This window comes from Rhinolophus ferrumequinum, assembly GCF_004115265.2.
Source record: "Rhinolophus ferrumequinum isolate MPI-CBG mRhiFer1 chromosome 15 unlocalized genomic scaffold, mRhiFer1_v1.p scaffold_54_arrow_ctg1_1, whole genome shotgun sequence".
NCBI classification, from domain to species: Eukaryota; Metazoa; Chordata; class Mammalia; order Chiroptera; family Rhinolophidae; genus Rhinolophus; species Rhinolophus ferrumequinum.
In genome coordinates this window covers 9,721,213-9,740,900 of record NW_022680357.1, presented here as the reverse complement: position 1 = coordinate 9,740,900, position 19,688 = coordinate 9,721,213, and the positions used below count along the sequence as shown (strand labels likewise).

At 42.0% G+C, this 19,688-nt stretch overlaps 1 protein-coding gene across 2 annotated transcripts in view; it reads left to right on the top strand.

The window, feature by feature from the left end:
* Positions 1-19,688, top strand: part of GRIN2A (glutamate ionotropic receptor NMDA type subunit 2A) — a 437,303-nt gene that overhangs the window by 344,210 nt on the left and 73,405 nt on the right. For both annotated transcript variants that reach the window (XM_033101646.1, XM_033101647.1), the window contains 3 exons: positions 10,667-10,872; positions 16,791-16,959; positions 17,071-17,224. In XM_033101646.1, the coding sequence (XP_032957537.1) occupies positions 10,667-10,872; positions 16,791-16,959; positions 17,071-17,224 (529 nt within the window). The remainder of the gene's footprint in view (positions 1-10,666; positions 10,873-16,790; positions 16,960-17,070; positions 17,225-19,688) is intronic.

The window sequence follows — 19,688 nt, the reverse complement described above, 5'->3', positions numbered from 1 at the left end:
ATTCCTAGGCATTTTATTCTTTTTGCTGCCATTGCAAAAGGAATTGTTTTTTTTTATTTCTTTTTCTGAGATTTCATTGTTAGTACATAGGAATGCAATGGACTTTTGTACGTTGATTTTGTAGTCGGCCACATTACTGTATTCGTAATTGTTTCTAATAGTTTTTTGGTGGAGTCTTTAAGGTTTTCTATATACAGCATCATGGCATCTGCAGAGTGACAATTTAACTTCTTCATTCCCAATTTGGATGCCTTTTATTTCTTTCTCTTGCCTGATTGCTCTGGCGAGGACTTCCAACACTATGTTGAAAAGCAGAGGTGAAAGAGGACAGCCCTGTCGTGTTCCTGAACATAGAGCAAAGGGCTTCAGTTTTTCACCGTTAATTATGAGATTAGCTGAGGGTTTGTCATATATGGCCTTTATTATGTTAAAGTATTTTCCTTCTATACCTATTTTATTAAGTGTTTTAATCATAAATGGATGTTGTATCTTGTCAAACTGTCAAATGCTTTTTCTGCATCAATTGATATAATCATATGATTTTTGTCCTTTATTTTGTTTATGTGATGTATCACATTGATGGATTTGCATATGTTGAACCATCCTTGTGCCCCTGGGATGAACCCCACTTGGTCGTGATGAATAATCTTTTTAATGCATTGTTGCATTCGATTTGCTAGAATTTTGTTTAGGATTTTTGCATCTGTATTCATCAGAGATATCGGTCTGTAGTTCTCTTTTTTTGTGTTGTCCTTGCCAGGTTTTGGTATCAGGGTAATGTTGGCCTCATAAAATGAGTTACGGAGTACTGTCTCTTCAATTTTTTTTGGAAGAGTTTGAGCAGGATTGGTATTAGATCCTCTTTGAAGAATTGGTAGTATTCACTAGTGAAGCCATCTGGTCCCGGACTTTTGCTTTTGGGAAAGTTTTGGATGACTGATTGAATTTCGTTACTGGTGATCCGTCTGTTTAGATTTTCCAGTTCTTCATGATTCAGCCTAGGAAGGCTATATGTTTCTAAGAACTTGTCCATTTCTTCTAGGTTATTGAATTTGGTGGCATATAGTCCTTTATAGTATTCTTGGATGATCCTTTATATTTCTGTGGCATTTGTTATAACTTCCCCTTTTTCATTTCTGATTTTGTTTATTAGTGTCTTCTGTCTTTTTATCTTAGTGAGTCTAGCCAAGGGTGTGTCAATTTTGTTAATCTTTTCAAAGAACCAGTTCTTTGTCAAATTAATTTTTTCTATTGTCTTTTTGTTCACTATTTCATGTAGTTCTGCTCTGATTTTTGTTATTTCCTCTCTTCTGCTGACCCTAGGTTTAATTTTTCTTCTTTTTTTAGTTCTTTGAGGTTATTTATTTGGGCTTTTTCTTGTTTCTTGAGATATGCCTGTAATGACATAAATTTCCCTCTTAAAACTGCTTTTGCTGCATCCCAAAAATTTTGGTAAGATGTATTTTCATTGTCATTTGTTTCCATGTATCTTTTGATCTCTCCTTTAATTTCTTCTTTGACCCTGTCGATCTTTAAAGGTATGTTGTTTAATCTCCATGTATTTGTATTTTTTCCTGCTTTCTTTTTACAGTTGATATCCAATTTCAAAGCCTTGTGATCAGAGAATATGCTTGGTATGATTTAAGTCTTCTTAAGTTTGTTAAAGTTAGTTTTATGTCCCAATATATGGTCTATCCTTGAGAATGTTCCATGTACACTAGAAAAAAATGTATAGTCTGATGTTTTAGGACAAAGTGCTCTATAAATGTCAATTATGTCCATTTCATCTAATGTGTCATATAGGGCTGCTATTTGGTTATTTATTTTCTGTTTGGATGATCTATCCATAGCTGTCAGTGATGTATTTAGGTCCCCTAGTATAATTTTGTTTTGGTCAATTTCTCCCTTTAGTTCTGTTAGTAGTTGCTTGGTATATTTTGGTGCTCCTGGACTGGGGGCATAAATATTGATGACTGTTATGTCTTCTTGTCGTATAGTCCCCTTTACCATTATGAAATGTCCATCTTTGTCTCTTATTATCTTTTTCACCCTGAAGTCTGTTTCATCTGATATCAGTATGACTACACCTGATTTTCTCTGGACACCATTTGCTTGGAGTGTCGATTTCCACCTTTTCACTTTGAGTCTATGCTTGTCCCTGTAGCTGAGATGTGTCTCTTGGAGACAGCATATGGTTGGGTTTAGTTTTTTGATCCAATCTGCTACTCTGTGCCTTTTTATTGGTGAGTTCAGTCCATTTACATTTAGGGTGAGTATTGATATGTGAGGATTTCCTGTCATTCTATCTTTAGTTTTCTGGTAAGATTGTGTCTCCATAGTTTCTTTGCCTTTTTGTTGTCTGTTATTTCTGTGTGGTGGTATTCTATGATGTATCCCTCTGTTTCTTCTTTTATTACAGTATATATTTCAGTTCTGGATTTTTTTTGAGTGGTTACCATTAAGTTTATGTAAAAGAAAGTTTGATATTTAGAATATTCCATTTTCTTCAGCATGCTTACTTTCTCCATTCCCATATTCTGGTTCAGGCCTTTACTCTCCCCCTTTTTATGTTTTGTTTGCCACAAATTGTCTCTGTTGATGGTGGTCGAATAGCCTCCTTTAGTATTTCTTGTAGTGCAGGTCATGTATTAGAAAATTCCCTCAGCTTCTGTATGTCTGAAAAGGTCTTTATTCCTCCTTCATATCTAAAGGATATCTTTGCTGGGTATATTATTCTTGGCTCATAATTTCTCTCTCTCAATAGTTTGAATATTTGGTTCCACTCCCTCCTGGCTTGTAGAGTTTCTGCTGAAGAATCTGATTATAATCTAATGGGTTTTCCTTTGTAGGTTACCGTCTTCTTTTTCCTGGCTGCCTCGAGGATTCTTTCTTTGTCGTTGATTTTAGACAGCTTCACCCACAATGTGCCTTGGCGAAGGCCTGTTGGGGTTGAGGTAATTAGGTGTTCTATTTGCTTCTTGAATTCGAGGGTCCAGTTCTCTCCACAAGTTCCAAAGATCTTCCTGCACCAGATTCAGAGCCTGTGTGTTTCTGCAGTTCTGTTTACTCCTGCAGGGATCTGCCCAGATAGGTGGGGACAGGGGCAGGGTGAGTTGTGAGAGGTGGCCCAGAGCAATGGCGGCAACCACAGCCAGTCCTGCTTCCACAGCTCCCTCCCCTTTGCCGGAACTAGTTGGGCCGCGAATCTGTGTCTGCAGACCACAGTTCTCAGAATAGCAAATATTCTGTTCTTTTGATCTGACCCTGCTACTGTTCCGCTTCTAGCACCGGGCAGGTGGGGGCGGGGTGAGCTCTGGGAGGGTAGGGAGGGGGCAGCTAGTCGCAGTGCCTAAGGCTTCCATTCTCTGCTCTGCAGTGAGGGCTTAAACCACTGTTTTCAGCCTTCTTCCCTCAGTCTTTGCTCCGAGGTCTCTACTCTGAGTGTTGGGTTCAGCCGTGTTATATGCTGTCCTCTCAGCCCTGTGGGCCATAAACGGAGCCCTAGCAGTCCGATTTCTTCCCTCTCCCTCAGCTGCGGTAGTTTTGGGATGCAGCGAGCTCAGAGCACTGAGCTAGGTCTGCGTCCTGCGCCCACGCAGCTCCGTCTCCGCACTTCTCCCTTCCCTCCTCCCCTGCTCACGAGATTTGCCCACCTTTAGGTGAATTTAGTAGTGGGCCTCTTCGTCTTGCCTGTCTGCTGTTCAGGGAGTCCTTTGTGGAGTTATGGTTGTTCGATTAGTTGTAAATTTCAGGGGAAATTTCCAGAGGCTCACCTCACGCCGCCATTTTGATGATGTCTCCCAAGTTCTGTTGATTCTACCACTTGGAGATCTAGTGAGTTCATGCCGACCTCACAGATGTGGCCTGGCAGGTTCATCCAAATGAAAGCAGCTGCCTCCTAACCTACTTCTGCCTTCACAGGTTTTTAGCCACAAGCCCTGTCTATCTCTGCATTGCATTGGGAAGAGGTGTTCTAATACATCAGACTGATTTATCCCTGATTCAAAGTCTCCAATCAAGCCCCTGCCCCTCCACACACTTCAGTGGCCCTGAGAATAACGTCAGAACCCCTGAGAAGCTACACCCCAGCACTGCTGGTCTGGTTCCTAGCTGGAAACTACTTCCCCTAGGAAGCATCTCTGGTTCCTTCCAGAAGAGCAAGCTGCCTGCTTCATGAGCATCCTGTGCTTATGGCATCTCACTTTCTTGCCATTGACCTTTGACTTCTCCTCTCCAACCAGAATGGAAACTCCAAGAATAGGTGCCAGTCCCAGGTTGGTCACACCTGTGGCGCCAGAGCCTCTGGCAGCACCTGGAGCAGGGTAGAGCACCAGATACACATGTGTTGAGTGCATGAAGAAACCAGTGAGAGAATTGAAGGGAAAAAGGAAATGTTCTGCAGGCAAAGAAAATGCCGATATGAAATCCCGCTGGAGAGTTAGGTTCCCTGCGAGAAGTGGTATTTGAGCTGAACCGGGAAAGAATGGGGAGGATTTCAGTTGGTGGAGATGATAAGGTGGGGAATTTCAAGTAGGAGAAACAGTGCAGGCGAAGGCAGGGAAGTGGGTGTTGTTCACGGTGTGTGCCGTGAGAAGTGAAAAGCAGATGCATCCTTGTGGCTTAGTAGTGTGTGTGCTAAGTCAGTGTGTATGTGTAGTTCTGCATGTATGTGGGGGGGTGTATGTGTACATATGTGTATTGTGAGTTGGGGTAGGTATGAGTGTGTGTGTGCCAGCTTGTTTTATACAGGTTTATGTATGATGTATAGGCATATGATACATACATACATTCATGTACATATGTGTACGAATACATCTGTACGTGTATGTGTGTTTGAAGGTGCACACGAATATGTTTTAGTGTGAGAGTATGTATAGGGTGGATGAAAAAAGATTGAGAAAGAGAGAAGTGAGAATGTAGTAAGGTTGGTTGGGCCAATATTGTAGGGTCCTTTAATGTAAAGGGGAGTCTGGATCAGATTCTGTGGGCAGTCAGAGTCATGCAAGGATTCGAGTAGGGGTAGATCTGATTTTGGTGTTTAGATATATGTTTTTAGAGAGTGGCTTGGGAGACCAGGAGACCCATAATGAGGTGATTTTAATTGTCTCCTGTAAGCATTTCATGAATAGTTCAAATAAGATCAAGCACTCGTCTCTTTAAAAGGAGAGCCACACACATCTATTCACCTAATTTCTTCCAGCCACTTACAGCCTCTGTGACATATCTCTCAATTTATCCAGACATGAAGGGGAGCATATTAACTTAAGACAGACAGTTTCTGGAGATGAAATTCTCTCTCTCTGCTCTGAGAAAATATTGGCTGAACATTTCAAGAAGTAGTCACTGCCCTTTCACAAAACACTTTCTAGGATTTGAAGAGCAATTCACTTTCTAAAAGCATTGTATTTAAATTCTATTAATAAGAGCAAAGTTAATTTCCCTTTTTATATTCTCTTAACAAAATAGCATTTCTCCATCAGAGGTCAATTATTTTTCTTTGTCCTCAAAACTTCAGTATACTTGCTGAAAATACTCTAAGGTTTATCATCAAAATTCAGTTTATTTTGAAGGTAGAGCTTTCTTTTCTTCTCCCACACAGTTTATTTGGGTGAGTTTGGAGCTGTTTTTAAGTACAAAAAAATTCATGATAGAGATAAAAACCATCTGTCCTCACCTATTTTCTTGTGTATAGGGTGTTTATAAGAATGAAAATAGTGCCAAGAATGGTACCTAATACATAATAAGTGCCCAATGAATGCCAGCTTTTATTGTTGTAAGAGCGCACACAATGCCATCCTGACTTTATCACTCGCTCTCTTCTTTATTTCTTAGCTCCACGTTCCATCTTTGTCTGATTGGTTCTTCTGTTATGACCACTGTATCGTAATAGTCCCAGCAAAAGGCCTTGGAAAATTCACATCGACTCAGCCTAGGTCATTCCTTAAGGTGCAGAATTCTACAGCTGAGGTACATATGGACACATTGATCGATCTAGCATTTTCTGACTCATGGACATTTTTAAAAATTCAGGCTGTATATTCTTCATTCCATCAACAACTATCCATTAAGTGCCCCCTTATGCCAGGCCCTGAGTGAGAAACTGGAGACATAGAAATTAATCACCATGTAAATCAAACCTCTGCTAGACTGGTGTCTCATAATCTAATTCGTGAAACATACATTCGAAGTGTGACAATTAAGTTTGTGAACTTATTGCAACAACATTGCTGACCTTTTTGATATCAGAGGGATTATTCATTATGAATTTGTAGCAATCAGACAAACAGTTAACCAAGTTTACTGTTTGGAAGCACTGGAAAGGCTGCGTGAAAAAGTTAGATGACCTGAACTCTTCGCCAACAATTCATGGCTCTTGCATCACGACAATGCACCAGCTCACACGGCACTGTCTGTGAGGGAGTTTTTAGCCAGTAAACAAATCACTGTATTGGAACACCCTCGCTACTCCCCCGATCTGGCCCCCACTGACTTCTTTCTTTACCCGAAGATAAAGGAAATCTTGAAAGGAAGACATTTTGATGACATTCAGGACATCAAGGGTAATACGATGACAGCTCTGATGGCCGTTCCAGAAAAAGAGTTCCAACATTGCTCTGAAGGGTGGACTAGGTGCTGGCGTCGGTGCATAGCTTCCCAAGAGGGCTACTTTGAAGGTGACCGTAGTGATATTCAGCAATGAGGTTTGTAGCACTTTTTCTAGGATGAGTTCGTGAACTTAATTGTCCTACCTCGTAAACACAGATTATCGAGGTATAATATTGTTAAGCAAATGGAGATTAGATATTTAAATAAAATTAAAGATTTATGAATGAAATGTTACGCTGTGTGGGATTTCCTCCAATATAATATAGGAGAAGTGGGCAGGAGTATAAATGAAACAATATTGGCCACAAGCTATTAATTAATGAAGCTAGATTTTGGAAATATGGAGATTCATTCTACTACTCTGCTTTTGTATGAGTTAAATTTTTTCCATAATAAAAAAAAAATTGAGAGGGCAAAGAGCTTCCACCTTTGGGCAAGTTCTGGACATAAATATGTTCACAATGACTTCCATGTATCTTTCCATTCTGGCTAACAGATTAGATTAACTCTTAGCATAAATGTCAACTCATTAACAGGACCTACAAGGCTTTGCATCATCTGTCCCCTGCCTGCTTGGGGTGCTCTCCTGTCCTCCACTCCCCTTCCTTCCCACCCACTCATCTTGGATTTCAAATCTCAGTTTAAGTGTCACCTCCTCTGGGAAGCCTTCTGTCATTTTTTTCCCCCTCTTTTCTCTTGTAAACCCATTTTTTTTCTTCCTCTCAGTTTGCATGCTATATACTTTTGTGTGATTATTTTGATCCATGTATGTCTTACCAATTAGCATAAAAATTCCATGCAAGTAATTTGTTGTTTTCACTACAGTATCTGACAGTGCTTGGCACCTAAGAAATACTTAGTAAAATACTCAGTAAATATTTAGGAATGAATGAATCTCTCTTACACTTATGCACGAACACTGGACTCAATTCCAGTCCTTTGTAAAAGGGGATGTGGGAGGCGAAAGGGAAGGATATCTGTTCTTCTCTGCCTGGTATATAAAACGTTGGTGTTGGCATATTTTGTGTGGGGGATGGGAGCCTATCACAGGAGTCTGTCAGACTCAGAGGAGGAGGTGAGAACTCTCAGGATCTAGGTCAACATTTGCACAGCACCTGCAGCTCCTGATCAAGTTTTCCCACCCACCACCTACTTCCCCGCTCCTTGACCAACCCATGGGTGCTTACTTAGACATGTTGGAAAGTGAGAGAGAGAAGATTCAGGAAGTTATTGCATCCTGGGGACTCTTAAACCTGTGCCACCTCTGTCTCCATGAGTCAGCGTGGGCTGGAGCTCTGCCTGCCTAGGGTGCGTGACGTGGTCAGTGACGTCACCAGGATCTGCTGGCCTCTGTCTGGGTCATCTTGGGACTTTCAGAGCTGACTCTGCAAGAAAGGAAGGGTCTTGGGGCTGTAACATGGTGAGTGCAGATCAGTTCATAGATGCTGCGGTGGGAAGCGCCTTTGGATCCGCACAGCCCCACGCTGTAGTCCTGGTCCCACCACTTACGCGCTGTCTGGCTTTGGGCAGGTGACATAACCTGTCTGTGCTTGAGCTCTCTGCCTGGTGACGTTGGAGTAATCCTCGCCATGTAGGATTTGGGGGGTGAAACTAAGGGGTGATATTTCGCATTTCTGACCCCACAGCAGTGCTCCAAATTGACAGTGCTACAATTGTGGAATCAAATACTCTGGTGGAGATAGGTGCAGAGTCCTGCGTTACTAGGGAAGGCAGGAATGCCTCTAAAGATTAGGTGATATTTGAGCTGTATCTTAAATGCTAACTACAACAATAATGAAATAACAGCAGCTACCAAGGATGTTATGTGCTGAGTTCTGTGCTTGATGCTTCATGTATATTTTTGGCTCGTTAAATCTCAGTACACTCCTGAAAGACATATCCTGTTACCTATTTTACAGATAGAGAAAGTGAAGCTCAGAGAGGTAAAGTGACTTTCCCCAGGCTACTCAGCTAATGGGTGAACCCAGGATTAGCACTTAGTTCTGTTTGACTCCTAACGCCATTCTCTTACCCACTGAACTACCGAGCCTCTGGGGGAAACGGGGCAGGGCCAGTTTGTATAACGTGTCCAAAGTTAATTCTGGTAAGGAAATTTTATACTATGAATAAAATTCCAAATGAATCTTTTCTAACATATATTTTTTAATGTTATGTGCCAGTCACTGTGCACTAATGCTATAGATTCTTGGAAGCGTTGAAAGCATTCTGTTAATGCCCACCGAAACATTGGGAACCAAACAGTGACAGTCGATAACCAATGATACAAAATTATTATCTGATTACCAAGTGAAGCAGGTGTTGAGAAATGAAAATTCTCTTCCTTGTTCACTGGTAATTTCTTTCCAGTGGTTATTATAGAGAAGGCCCAAAGTAATTCAGACAGATGTCTGTTTGTGGTGAATTATAACACTTCATGAGGGCAGAGCTAATTTAAAACTTGCAATTGTTTAAAAATCCAAAGCCTTGTTTGACATAAAATCGGAGATAATGAGATGAAAGATATCTCTTTGTCTATGCATATTTACTACTATCTTTGACCCACAGCCAACCGATAGTTCCAAGAAGGCAGGAACCACTCTGTTTTTATCCTCAGTGTTCCCAGGCTGCTGTCAGTGCATAGTTGGTGTTTAATAAATCCGTGTTGAATGATGAAGACTTTAGCGGGCTCAACATTCATTCCAGCTTGTGTTACACGTCACAGTACGGGAAGATCAATATGTTTGCTTCACCAAATTGCTCTCCTTCCTGTCTTAAAAAGGAAGGTACACATGAAGTGGACAATTTTGTAATTGGCCACCCGGGATGTTTCTGTACAAGCAGCAAAAAATTTTCCAGTCCAAATGATGAGGTCATCTTGGAGAGCACCGACTGCCATCTCTCCTCCCACCCCATCCCCTTTCCTGGTGTCCAGCGAGTCTGATTCTGTTTAAGGGCCTGTGATTCATTTCTGGTGACACTTATGTTCCAGGAAGAGAGGTGAGTGGGTCATGTCTACACAGACAAGCCTGGACTTGGTACTTAGCTTTTCAGATGAGGTGTTTTTCTTCAGGTTGGTATTACACGTTGAGAGCTGACCTGTCGTGTCAGGCAATTGTGCGTGGGAGTGGGAGGAGGAAGGAGAAAGTACGATGCTGGGGGCAGCTTTCTCCCCGTGTGTCTGTGAATAGTGCCAATAAACTGTCAAATAAAATTAAGGTTCAAAACATACAACCTTCAATTTGATTTCACTCCGCTGTGGACTGCTGCTCAGAGGGAACACATCGATTCTATTTTGACAGGTCTTGAAGGACAGTAAGCAGTACAAGTGTCCACTCAGTGCCGGATTAATGAAAGTTCACCTTAATTTGCAGCTTCTATGGAACCATATCTGATACTTTTCTCACCTACTCTGGCCCCCTTGTGTTGTCTCTCCTGCTAATCTTCCCTCCACGTCATCTTCCTCTTTCCTCTTTTTTCGTTTTCATAACACTTTAAAAAAAAAACCTTTCTCCTTTTCATTGTCTTCCATACTTAAAAGAAAAAGTAGGCAGTCCTTACTAAGTGCAGGCACTGTGCTTTTCACTAATGCCCACGACACCTTCATAAAGTGGGTAGACTCGTGCCTGTCTGTTTTCAGATGAGAAAACAGACGCTCGGAGCACTTACTAGCTTGCCTGGGGTTGAACGGCCCGTCAGTGGCAGAGTTGGGGATTGAAGTCCAGACCTCTGTGATTCTAAAAGTCCACGCTGTTTTCAGGACACCCGTGATCCAAAACTCTGGCAGAACACTGGAGAGTTCTGCTAGTCTCGGTGCTTAGGCAAAACCTCCATCAGTTAACTAGCCTGGGGAGAGTCCAGGCCACGGGCGCTGCCCAGTATTCTGCTTGCTCTTTGTCCCCATTTTTCTTAGCCGATAAGCAAATGTGTATGTTGAGACAGGAGCAGGAAAGCCCATCAGACAGATGGGATTCTTCTCCCGTAACTCTCATGGGGAAGGACTTGCCTGTCTGGAAGTCAGTGGTGCAGAAAAGCACATGTCTGCTTTGTCTTCATGATGCAGGTAGGCAAGTGGGAGAACCAGACCCTGAGCCTGAGGCACGCCGTATGGCCGAGGTACAAGTCCTTTTCAGACTGTGAGCCAGACGACAATCATCTGAGCATCGTCACCCTAGAGGAAGCCCCCTTTGTCATCGTGGAAGACATCGACCCGCTGACTGAGACGTGTGTGAGGAACACCGTGCCATGTCGGAAGTTCGTCAGAATCAAGTGAGTCCGCGGGGGCTGCCAGTTGAATGGGCCCAGAGCTTTAAAATGGCGTGTACCATTGATGAGAACAACATCTATCCAATAATAAAACAATGTGATATAGGGCATACTCTTATAATAGGTATACTATAATAATTAAAACTAGATGTTTTAAAAGGCTTACACTGGGACTACTCCAAATGGTTTGCATTATTTAATTCCAACCCACAGCAATACAAGGTAAGTGGTTTTGACATTTTAAACATGGTAAAAATTGAGTGATGGGAAGATTAAGAAACACATTTAAAACGATTCAGCTGGTAAATGGAAGAGGCAGGCCTCCGAGGCTCAGTCATTCTGCTGCATCGACCCTCCCCTTCGATCTTTTCTTAAATAATCATGTGTATCTTTCTGGCTGCCCTCCTCCCCCAGCCCTGCACTTTCCACTTCCTTCCATCTTTTTTTTATATTTTCCAGATCCAAACTTTTCAAAAACTTTCAAAATTTCCCTCCATCAGGGGGTCAACCTACACCTTACATATGACTTTCTGATGTCATCAAGGTGCAGTTGGTCTCCTGGCGATTTGTGAGCTCACCAGCAGCAAGCATGCCTCGCGTCTGTTTCCTCTCATTACAGTTGAGGAAAGAACTGACTTTTCCTTATCAGAGCCCCTGGTGCAGGACTCTCCCTGAGCTGCAAACCTTTGGATGGCGCATAAGGCTTGATGGCCAAGACCAGGTTGCTGATCATCGTCTTTGCGAAAGCAAACACCAACGAAAACACCACCCTTCTGGGGGACTCTCCAAAGGATGAAATCTGCCATTGGATGGAAATCTCCTTTTGTTTTTTTCCAAGTATTTTCTGATCACCTCCCTTCACCTGGCTAATTCTGGCGTGTCCTTTCAGTCTTGACCACTCCCCCCCCCAAGTTGGATTAGTTCTACCCTCTTCCACTGAACTCTGGGTGTGTCTCTATGTCTCAGTCTGCTTGGGCTGCTACAACAAATTACCACAGACTGAGTGGCTTAAACAATGGACATTGATTTCTCACGGTTCTGGAGGCTGGAGTCCAAGGTCAGGGTGCGGGCAGATTCAGTCTGCGGAGGGCCCTCTGCCTGTCAGTCGTCATTTCCTCATAGCCACAGAGAAAGCCAAGCCCTCTGGTCTCTTCTTACAGCGGCACTAATCCCATTTCTGAAGGCTCCCCCCTCATGACCTCGTCACCTCCTGAAGGTCCCACCTCCAAATGCCATCCCACTGGGGATTAGGTTTCAACGTATAAATTGGAGGGAGCACATTCAATCCATACGTCTCTGTCTCTATCTTTGTCACTGTTTTTATGGCTTATAGTTTGTCTGTATTCCCCTTGGATTATTAGCTGCCTCAATTTAGGGAATGTGGCTTATTAATCTTTGTACCCCCAGTGACAAGGACAGGCCACACCAATGTTGATGCTTGAACGGATGAGTGAAAAGGACACCTTTCCTTCGCGTTCCAAATCCCAACCTAAGTTATCAGTACACAAGATGCAAATCCCCAGAGCTCAGCTCTTGGGATAAAGATAATCTTTTAAAAATAAGATTGCTAAATATATTTTGAAGGCATATTTGGTTTGGAGAAAATTGTGTTATCAATAAGCAGCCACTTCAGAGTTGAAATTCTGAGTAGGTTATTCATCAAATAATGACCGGCCTTTTTGGAATTGTTGGCATCGTTGGAGTTGAACTTTTGAATGGATTGGTCAATAAATAAATAAATAAATGCACCGGAAGCACGGTTTGTGCGTTATGCACAGTGCCGGGCTTGGGGGCTCCATCAATGAACAGGGAAGACAAAAGACAAACGTCTTGCAGTCAGGAGCATACAGAGTTCAAAAACACATCAACCCATAAAGGACCAAGGCAGCTCCATGGTACAATAAATCTTGTGAAGAATGTAAGAAAGTGGTGTGATAAGAGAGTCGCTTGAGGTATGTGGGTCTCCTTTAGCTCACACAGGTTAAGACTTCAGGTGACAGATAAAGGAAGACAAAGGAGCCAAACACGTGAAGAACTGGGAGAAGGAACAGCAGGTGCAAGGGCCCCGAGGCAGGGCTTGGTGAGTTTGGGAAACAGAGGGGAGCCTCGTGCAGGGCTAGAGAGGGACGAGCAGTGGGAATGATAGATGGGACGGTTAGCTGGGAAAGTGGCCAAAGGATGTTTTGACTTGGGTGGGTGTTCTTTGAGCAGAACTTGGTCAGATGAAGAGAGCAGAGTGGCTGGCACAAAGCGAAGAGTGTAACCTGAGTGGGGCACCTTCCTTGTGATAACAATGTCATCTCTGTTTCAATCGGGCCCCTAGGTAGGGCCTCTTGTGCTTCACAATCAACAACAGGAGTTTCAAGTCTAAACTCAGAAGTCTTGAAGCTGAAAACAATAGATCACCAAGTCCTGAGTCACATTCATATGGATGAAATGAACCCCCAAATAAATTACTCTCTTTGGAAGAATTGACTTTTCCACTAAGGATATAAACAGATTAACAGGTTCAAATTCACATTTTTGGTTCTTGTGGGAGGTGGTGGCTTGCAGCTTTCCTTTTTCCTTGGGGACATGCATCTAAGTCAAGTGAATCTTTGATTTACCTGAGAGAGCAATAGAAAATTACTAAGAGCCACTAATCCCAACATTAACACAGATTAGATCAATTGCGTTTCTTAAAGATAATATCCTTGAGGCAGGATGGTTGGTTCCAGAAAGGATTTTGGTTAGATAACATGATTATATTTGTTTTCTTAATGACGGTCTCCCAGAGCAAATCTTTTGTCTCTCACTGCTGGTAAAGGGTGGGGTCTTGAGGGCACACTTCAGTCTTCTAAAAACACAAGTAATAGAAAATGAGCAGATACCAGGCTTTCCTTCGAGCCTGCTAGTTGAATGTTATGGTATAAAGAGAAAATTGAGGAAAAATTATCTGGCTTGCTATGTAGGGAGAGATGGCCATACCATCAATAAATCCCCCAAACTGTCAAATCATTGGTGAGAAGAGAGATGTATTTTTTTTTTAATTTATTGGTGTGACAATTGTTAGTAAAATTACATAGGTTTCAGGTGTACAATTCTGTATTACATCATCTATAAATCCCATTGTGTGTTCACCACCCAGAGTCAGTTCTCCTTCCATCACCATATATTTGATCCCCCTCACCCTCATCTCCCACCCCCCACCCCCCTTGCCCTCTGGTAACCACTAAAATTTTTAAGCGCTATGGGAGACGTGCTTTAGATACTTGGTTTTCTTCTATCTTCCCCACTATCCTGCAAGGTAAGTATCAGCCTTCTGTTTACCAACGAGCAAACTGAGGTTGTGAATGAAGACACGTCTGAGTTTTCGTGGTTGTTAGCAGCAGATCAGGATTTCAGAGCAGCTCTGTCTGACTCGCTCATAGCCACTGGCCACACTGGGAAACTGGAGAGCCAGAGAACTGGATTTATTGGATCGTCTTTCCTATATGTGTTTTTATGAGTCACCTGTTATTTTGGGCGACGGCGGAGAGCTGAGAGAGCTTGCAAGGGCACCATTTCTGAGGTGTCTGTGTAGTTAAGTCATTCTCCCTACACACACACACACACACACACACAGGCTGTGATAGGAACCAATGGGAATTCCCAATTACTGGTTGGTTGTGTTACCATAAACCCCATGATAAATTCAACTGTTGTATTTGTTGCGTGTCTTTTTCATCCTGTGTCCCCAGGGCCTAGTGCCATGTCTTACGCAGGGTAGGTACTTGGTGCTCATTGGGTGACAATGCAGCAATGACCGTCAGTACCCAGAAATACATCTAGTAGGGTACATGGGGAGATAATTAACTCAAACTGGCCGAGGTGCCCAGTGAGACCACAGAGTCACACGAGTCACTGCATGCCGGTGACCCTGAGTCTTAAGCCTGGGGCATATGTAACTCCTGTCTTAATTCTCCCAGGAATCTTGACCAGGTGAAGGAAGAGTCTGTGATAGAAGAAGGGAAGGAGCAGAGAGTAAAGGAGACACAAATGGGGAGAAGGAAAGAAAAGGCATCCATGCATGGCCTGTATTGGCCGGGAAGAAAAAGAATTTGATTTTGACACATTTTTCAGAGAGTCACAGATATAGGAAGGGAATCACATTTGGACATGCCATTAATTTAATGTATGTAGGACTCATTTCCATCATGTTTATGGTAGTTGTAACTGACCCCTTCCGCTCTGGGGAGTTGGTAGCAATAGGGTAGGTACCTACTTCCTGTTACACTATGGAGTTGAGTCCACCATTCATCACGTGTAAATACATACAGATTTATTTACGTGTAAATACATCACGTGTAAATACATACAGAGCTCGGGGACAGGATAGGAAGGAGGCAGAAGTGACGACAGCGATTCGAATAGCTGATCTGTGATCCTGAGACAAGGAAAACACTGACAAAAATTCATTTTGCAACCCACTTCCATTACTCAAATTTATATTGTCAAATTTATCTATATTCCTGGATATAGATGTCAGTATACTCAAGTGTGGGTGTGTATCCAGCTATATATGTAGTATATACTCACTGCACATAATTTGGGGGGGGAAAGACTGAAAATATGAAAAAGAGAAAACAACATTTCTCACCATTCAGAAATGGTTGTTTCCTATTTCATTGTTTTTCCATCCCGATATTTCATAAGCTTATCTGTTTTTATATAGCTACGATCATTCTGTACATATCACTATGTACCCTACTTTTATCATATGATGTGGAAACATAGGTGTTTTCCCATTATGATGCTGTATTTCCATAAACATAGTTTTAGTGCTTAGATAACAGTTCAAGGTGTCGATGTGCCAACAATGGAATATTCGAACAGAGCACCTATCTCATGACACACATGACTCAAAGGCAAACAGTTGCTGACGGAATGGCTCAGTGCAAGGTGGAATCAAGTGCATTGCCCAGGGAGGTCTCTATTTTCCTACATGAGTTGTCTTAAGTACTTTTTGCTATCGCTTGGCAAGGCCCCTGTTTCCCTGCCTTTTAAAGTCATTTTTGATTTTTGGTGGGTGTCCTTTGAGTATGACTTGGTCGGGTGCGTAAGGCAGGTTGGCTGGCACAGAGCAGCGCATGTCACCTTTGTAGGTTATGACAGCGTTTAAGGCAGCTTTGAAAACACTCTATATTTTCATAGAGCTTTTTTTTTTTCTGATCAAGGGCATTGTTCTTTAATAGTGTCACCTTTTATACTTCCTGCAATGGAGGGATGGACGGAAAATATTAGGAATGGGCCCTCATTTGACGGATGACTCGATAAAGGGACGTGAGATCCGTGGACTCAAGTGGAAAGTAAACCTCAGGTCTCCTAATTCTTAGCTGGGCTGTTGTCCTCAGTGAGACAAGTGCCTTTCCTAAGTCCGATTCCCTTACTTTCATCCGTCTGGTTACGAACCTCCATCTGCAATGATAGGGGAAAGCAAAAGTCTCCTCCATCTGCAAATTGCATCTCTTCCTCTTCCATTTTCCAGTAAGTTTTTATAATTCAGTTTAGATCAGATGACTAAACGCTGGTCTAAAGTGGAGATATGTCTTATAAACTTTTAAAAATAAGAGGTAGTAACTCTCGCTGTTTAATGGGGATACGAATAGCACCTAATTAAGAGAAATGTCATGGAGATTAATCCAATAATTAGCATAAGCATTTAGCACACTGAAGAGCCAATAGCGATTACTCAAGAAGTGTGAGCCGTTGTCCCAGTGACTGTCATAATTAAGACACTTTGTACTTTTGCTGTCATACATGCACTACATGTCCTTGGAAAAGCCACTTCCTCATTTTGAGCTGCAGTTTCCCAAGTGCAAAGCGGTGGAAGAGCATAGCTAATGACTGTGAACACATTTTCCAGCACTAATAGTCTGTGGCCTTGGGATTTTTCTCTACAGTAATTCAACCAATGAGGGAATGAATGTTAAAAAATGCTGCAAGGGGTTCTGCATCGATATCCTAAAGAAGCTTTCTAGAACTGTGAAGTTTACCTATGACCTTTACCTGGTGACAAATGGGAAGCATGGCAAAAAAGTGAACAACGTGTGGAATGGAATGATTGGTGAAGTAAGTGATCTTTTCAACCCATGGGCTCTTGTTCAGACTTAGGGCCTGAGGTCCCCAGGGGTGGTGGGGAGGATGAATAAAGTCACTGTTCTTTTCTCGCCTGGCATCCAGGTGGTCTATCAGCGGGCAGTCATGGCGGTCGGCTCACTCACCATCAACGAGGAACGTTCTGAAGTGGTGGACTTCTCGGTGCCCTTCGTGGAGACGGGAATCAGTGTCATGGTTTCAAGAAGCAACGGCACCGTGTCGCCTTCCGCTTTTCTAGGTACCTGAACTTCATAGTCGCTATTCCTTTCCTACCAGGAATTGTGGGTGTTTGGACTTGTTTGCTCAAAGGGTGGAGCCATATACGGCTTGGTTCAGTTCCATTAAAACCACATCAGCATATTCTAAAGCATGTCACATTGGAATTATCCCAATTTACTTTCTTCCTTGGTGAACATCTTTCGTTTAACTTGGAAAAATCGGCTGAAAACACAGTCACGTATTCAGATACTGGTCTTGATTGTGTAGAATGTTGACTGGGAGATACATTTCTTAGAGCCTTGAAGACATTTAAAAAATAAACCTGTCCACAGTGAACTTAAATCCTCTCGTAAACCTTTATTCAGTATCCGCAGACCCGTTCTCCGTCGCTCGCTGAATGACAGTCATTTATTTACTGGATGTAAGAGTGAAAATAATGATGACTGCACAGTGATTTATACCAGTACTCTAGAAAACAAAATAGAAGTAGTCTCAAGAATATATACTGATTTAAAATTAATAGAGTCATATTTTAATGTGACTATCCTTTAAGCTGAATGGCTTATGAAGGAGGAAATTCTTTTTACTCTCCTTTTAACTATTTCATACATTTATGTTTTTACATAAAATTTTTGTAAGGCAAAGTAGACTTATATATTCTGTCATCTGGTTTTCTTTAGCATCTACGCATTAGGCAGCCTGGCTAGAGTAGTTGAAACTGCATGGACCATAGGCAAGCATTATTTATTTTTTCTTTAAAAGAAAACATTGTGTCGAGTATTTGGTTATCATAAATAGTTTTTGGTAGTGGCTATCTTATAGATCATTAAATTAAAATTAGCGTCCCCTTGGTACTCCCCTGTTAGTGGGTTTGCCCATATTTGGGGAGGTTAAGACAAACATTGACCCCTAGAAGAGAAACGTATGAAAGGATGAAAACAGATTAAGGTCAATAAATTTGTTACATGTTTTTAAAGACGAAAAATAAAATGAAATAAAAACCTATGTCTAATTAGGGAATTCAAACTGCAGACTAGAGCCAATCTGTGGACACCAGCTCCAAGCCCACTGTCTTATTCCTCCATGATCGTCATTTACTTGGAATGTCAGTATCCAGTGAAATTTTTTATGCTTCATTCGCTTGAGTGAAGTGTGGGCTAACAGGATTTTGGATACTGCCTTCCTCACAGAAACATACGGATTTACTATTTTCACTTTTTGATAACCCATTTAAGCTGTTGAAATCCTCACCACTCGCTAGATTTGATTTTGTACTCATCGCTTCAGATTTCGTAACCTTTGTTGGCATAATGTGGACCTTGACAAACACAGACCGCACTGCGTTCCTTCTGTGCCGTGGTCTGTTGGGGGTAACAGTGCCCACGACTTGATAAGGAAGCCTCACTATACCATGAAATATGCAACCAACTGATCAATATATGTGACATGTGCAGCATCTTAATAATTATTGGGTACATTTGCTTATTTGTCACTCCCAGTCACTTCCCCTCCATTTCCTACCAGACCCTTGAACAGGGATCTTTAGCTCTGGAGGTTCAGAAAGGGATAGAGGGAGGGAGTTCATGGAAAGAGATCTGTTTCTTTTCAAACTGTCCACATATCTCCTTAGTGAGCTGGAAAGAACTTTTTCCCCAGTTCAATCAGAGAGAAAAAAAACTATCGGTTGGCTTGTTTCATAAATACGGGTTGCTGATATTGAGTCTGGCTTCCACCCAATTCCCCCAGATTTTTATCTTACCTGCATGGGTAGAACATTCCCATAAAAAGTCAAGTACTTTTGCTAAATTTAGCCAAACCTCCTCTCCCCCCGAATCTTCCTGCTGTGTTTTTAAAAATAAAGCAACATAAATTGTAGCTAGAGGAAATGATTTTCAAATCTGTTTTTACACAGTAAGCTTAATATTTTTCCTCGTCACTAAATTATGTCCCTATGCGATTGACTGTGCTCCCCTTTATTTGCGGTCATTATCTGCAGGTTTTGAAAGTCATAATGAACCATGGTAGGCTACATTTTTCCATTCACTGGCTCAGTCATCTGGAAGAGCCAAAACATTCAGAATCTGATTGTATTGCTCTTCATTATTTCTGATTCTCTCTCCTCCGCAAACCCCATTAACTCACATTGGAAACCTTTGAAGGTAATGCCTCTGAGCTTTTGTGTGAAAATGTAACCAGCAGCTCTTCAAGGACAGCGATGACGTCTCTTGCAATATTTCCATTCAGTTAATTCTGAAGACTTTTCTAAGCAGGTTGGATTCTTTGTTCCAAAGAAAATCTGACCCAGAGTCTGTCTCCTAGATTGAAGTTCCCTCATGGACAAATGGTGAATCTGTTTTAAATCACTAGAGGATGTAATCCAGAGCTATCTATACGTATTTCTGGGTCACTCCTTAGACATGATGGGATTTTTTCACTGTTGTTCTAATGTTTTTCTTCGCCATGGTGTGTGTGTGTGTGTGTGT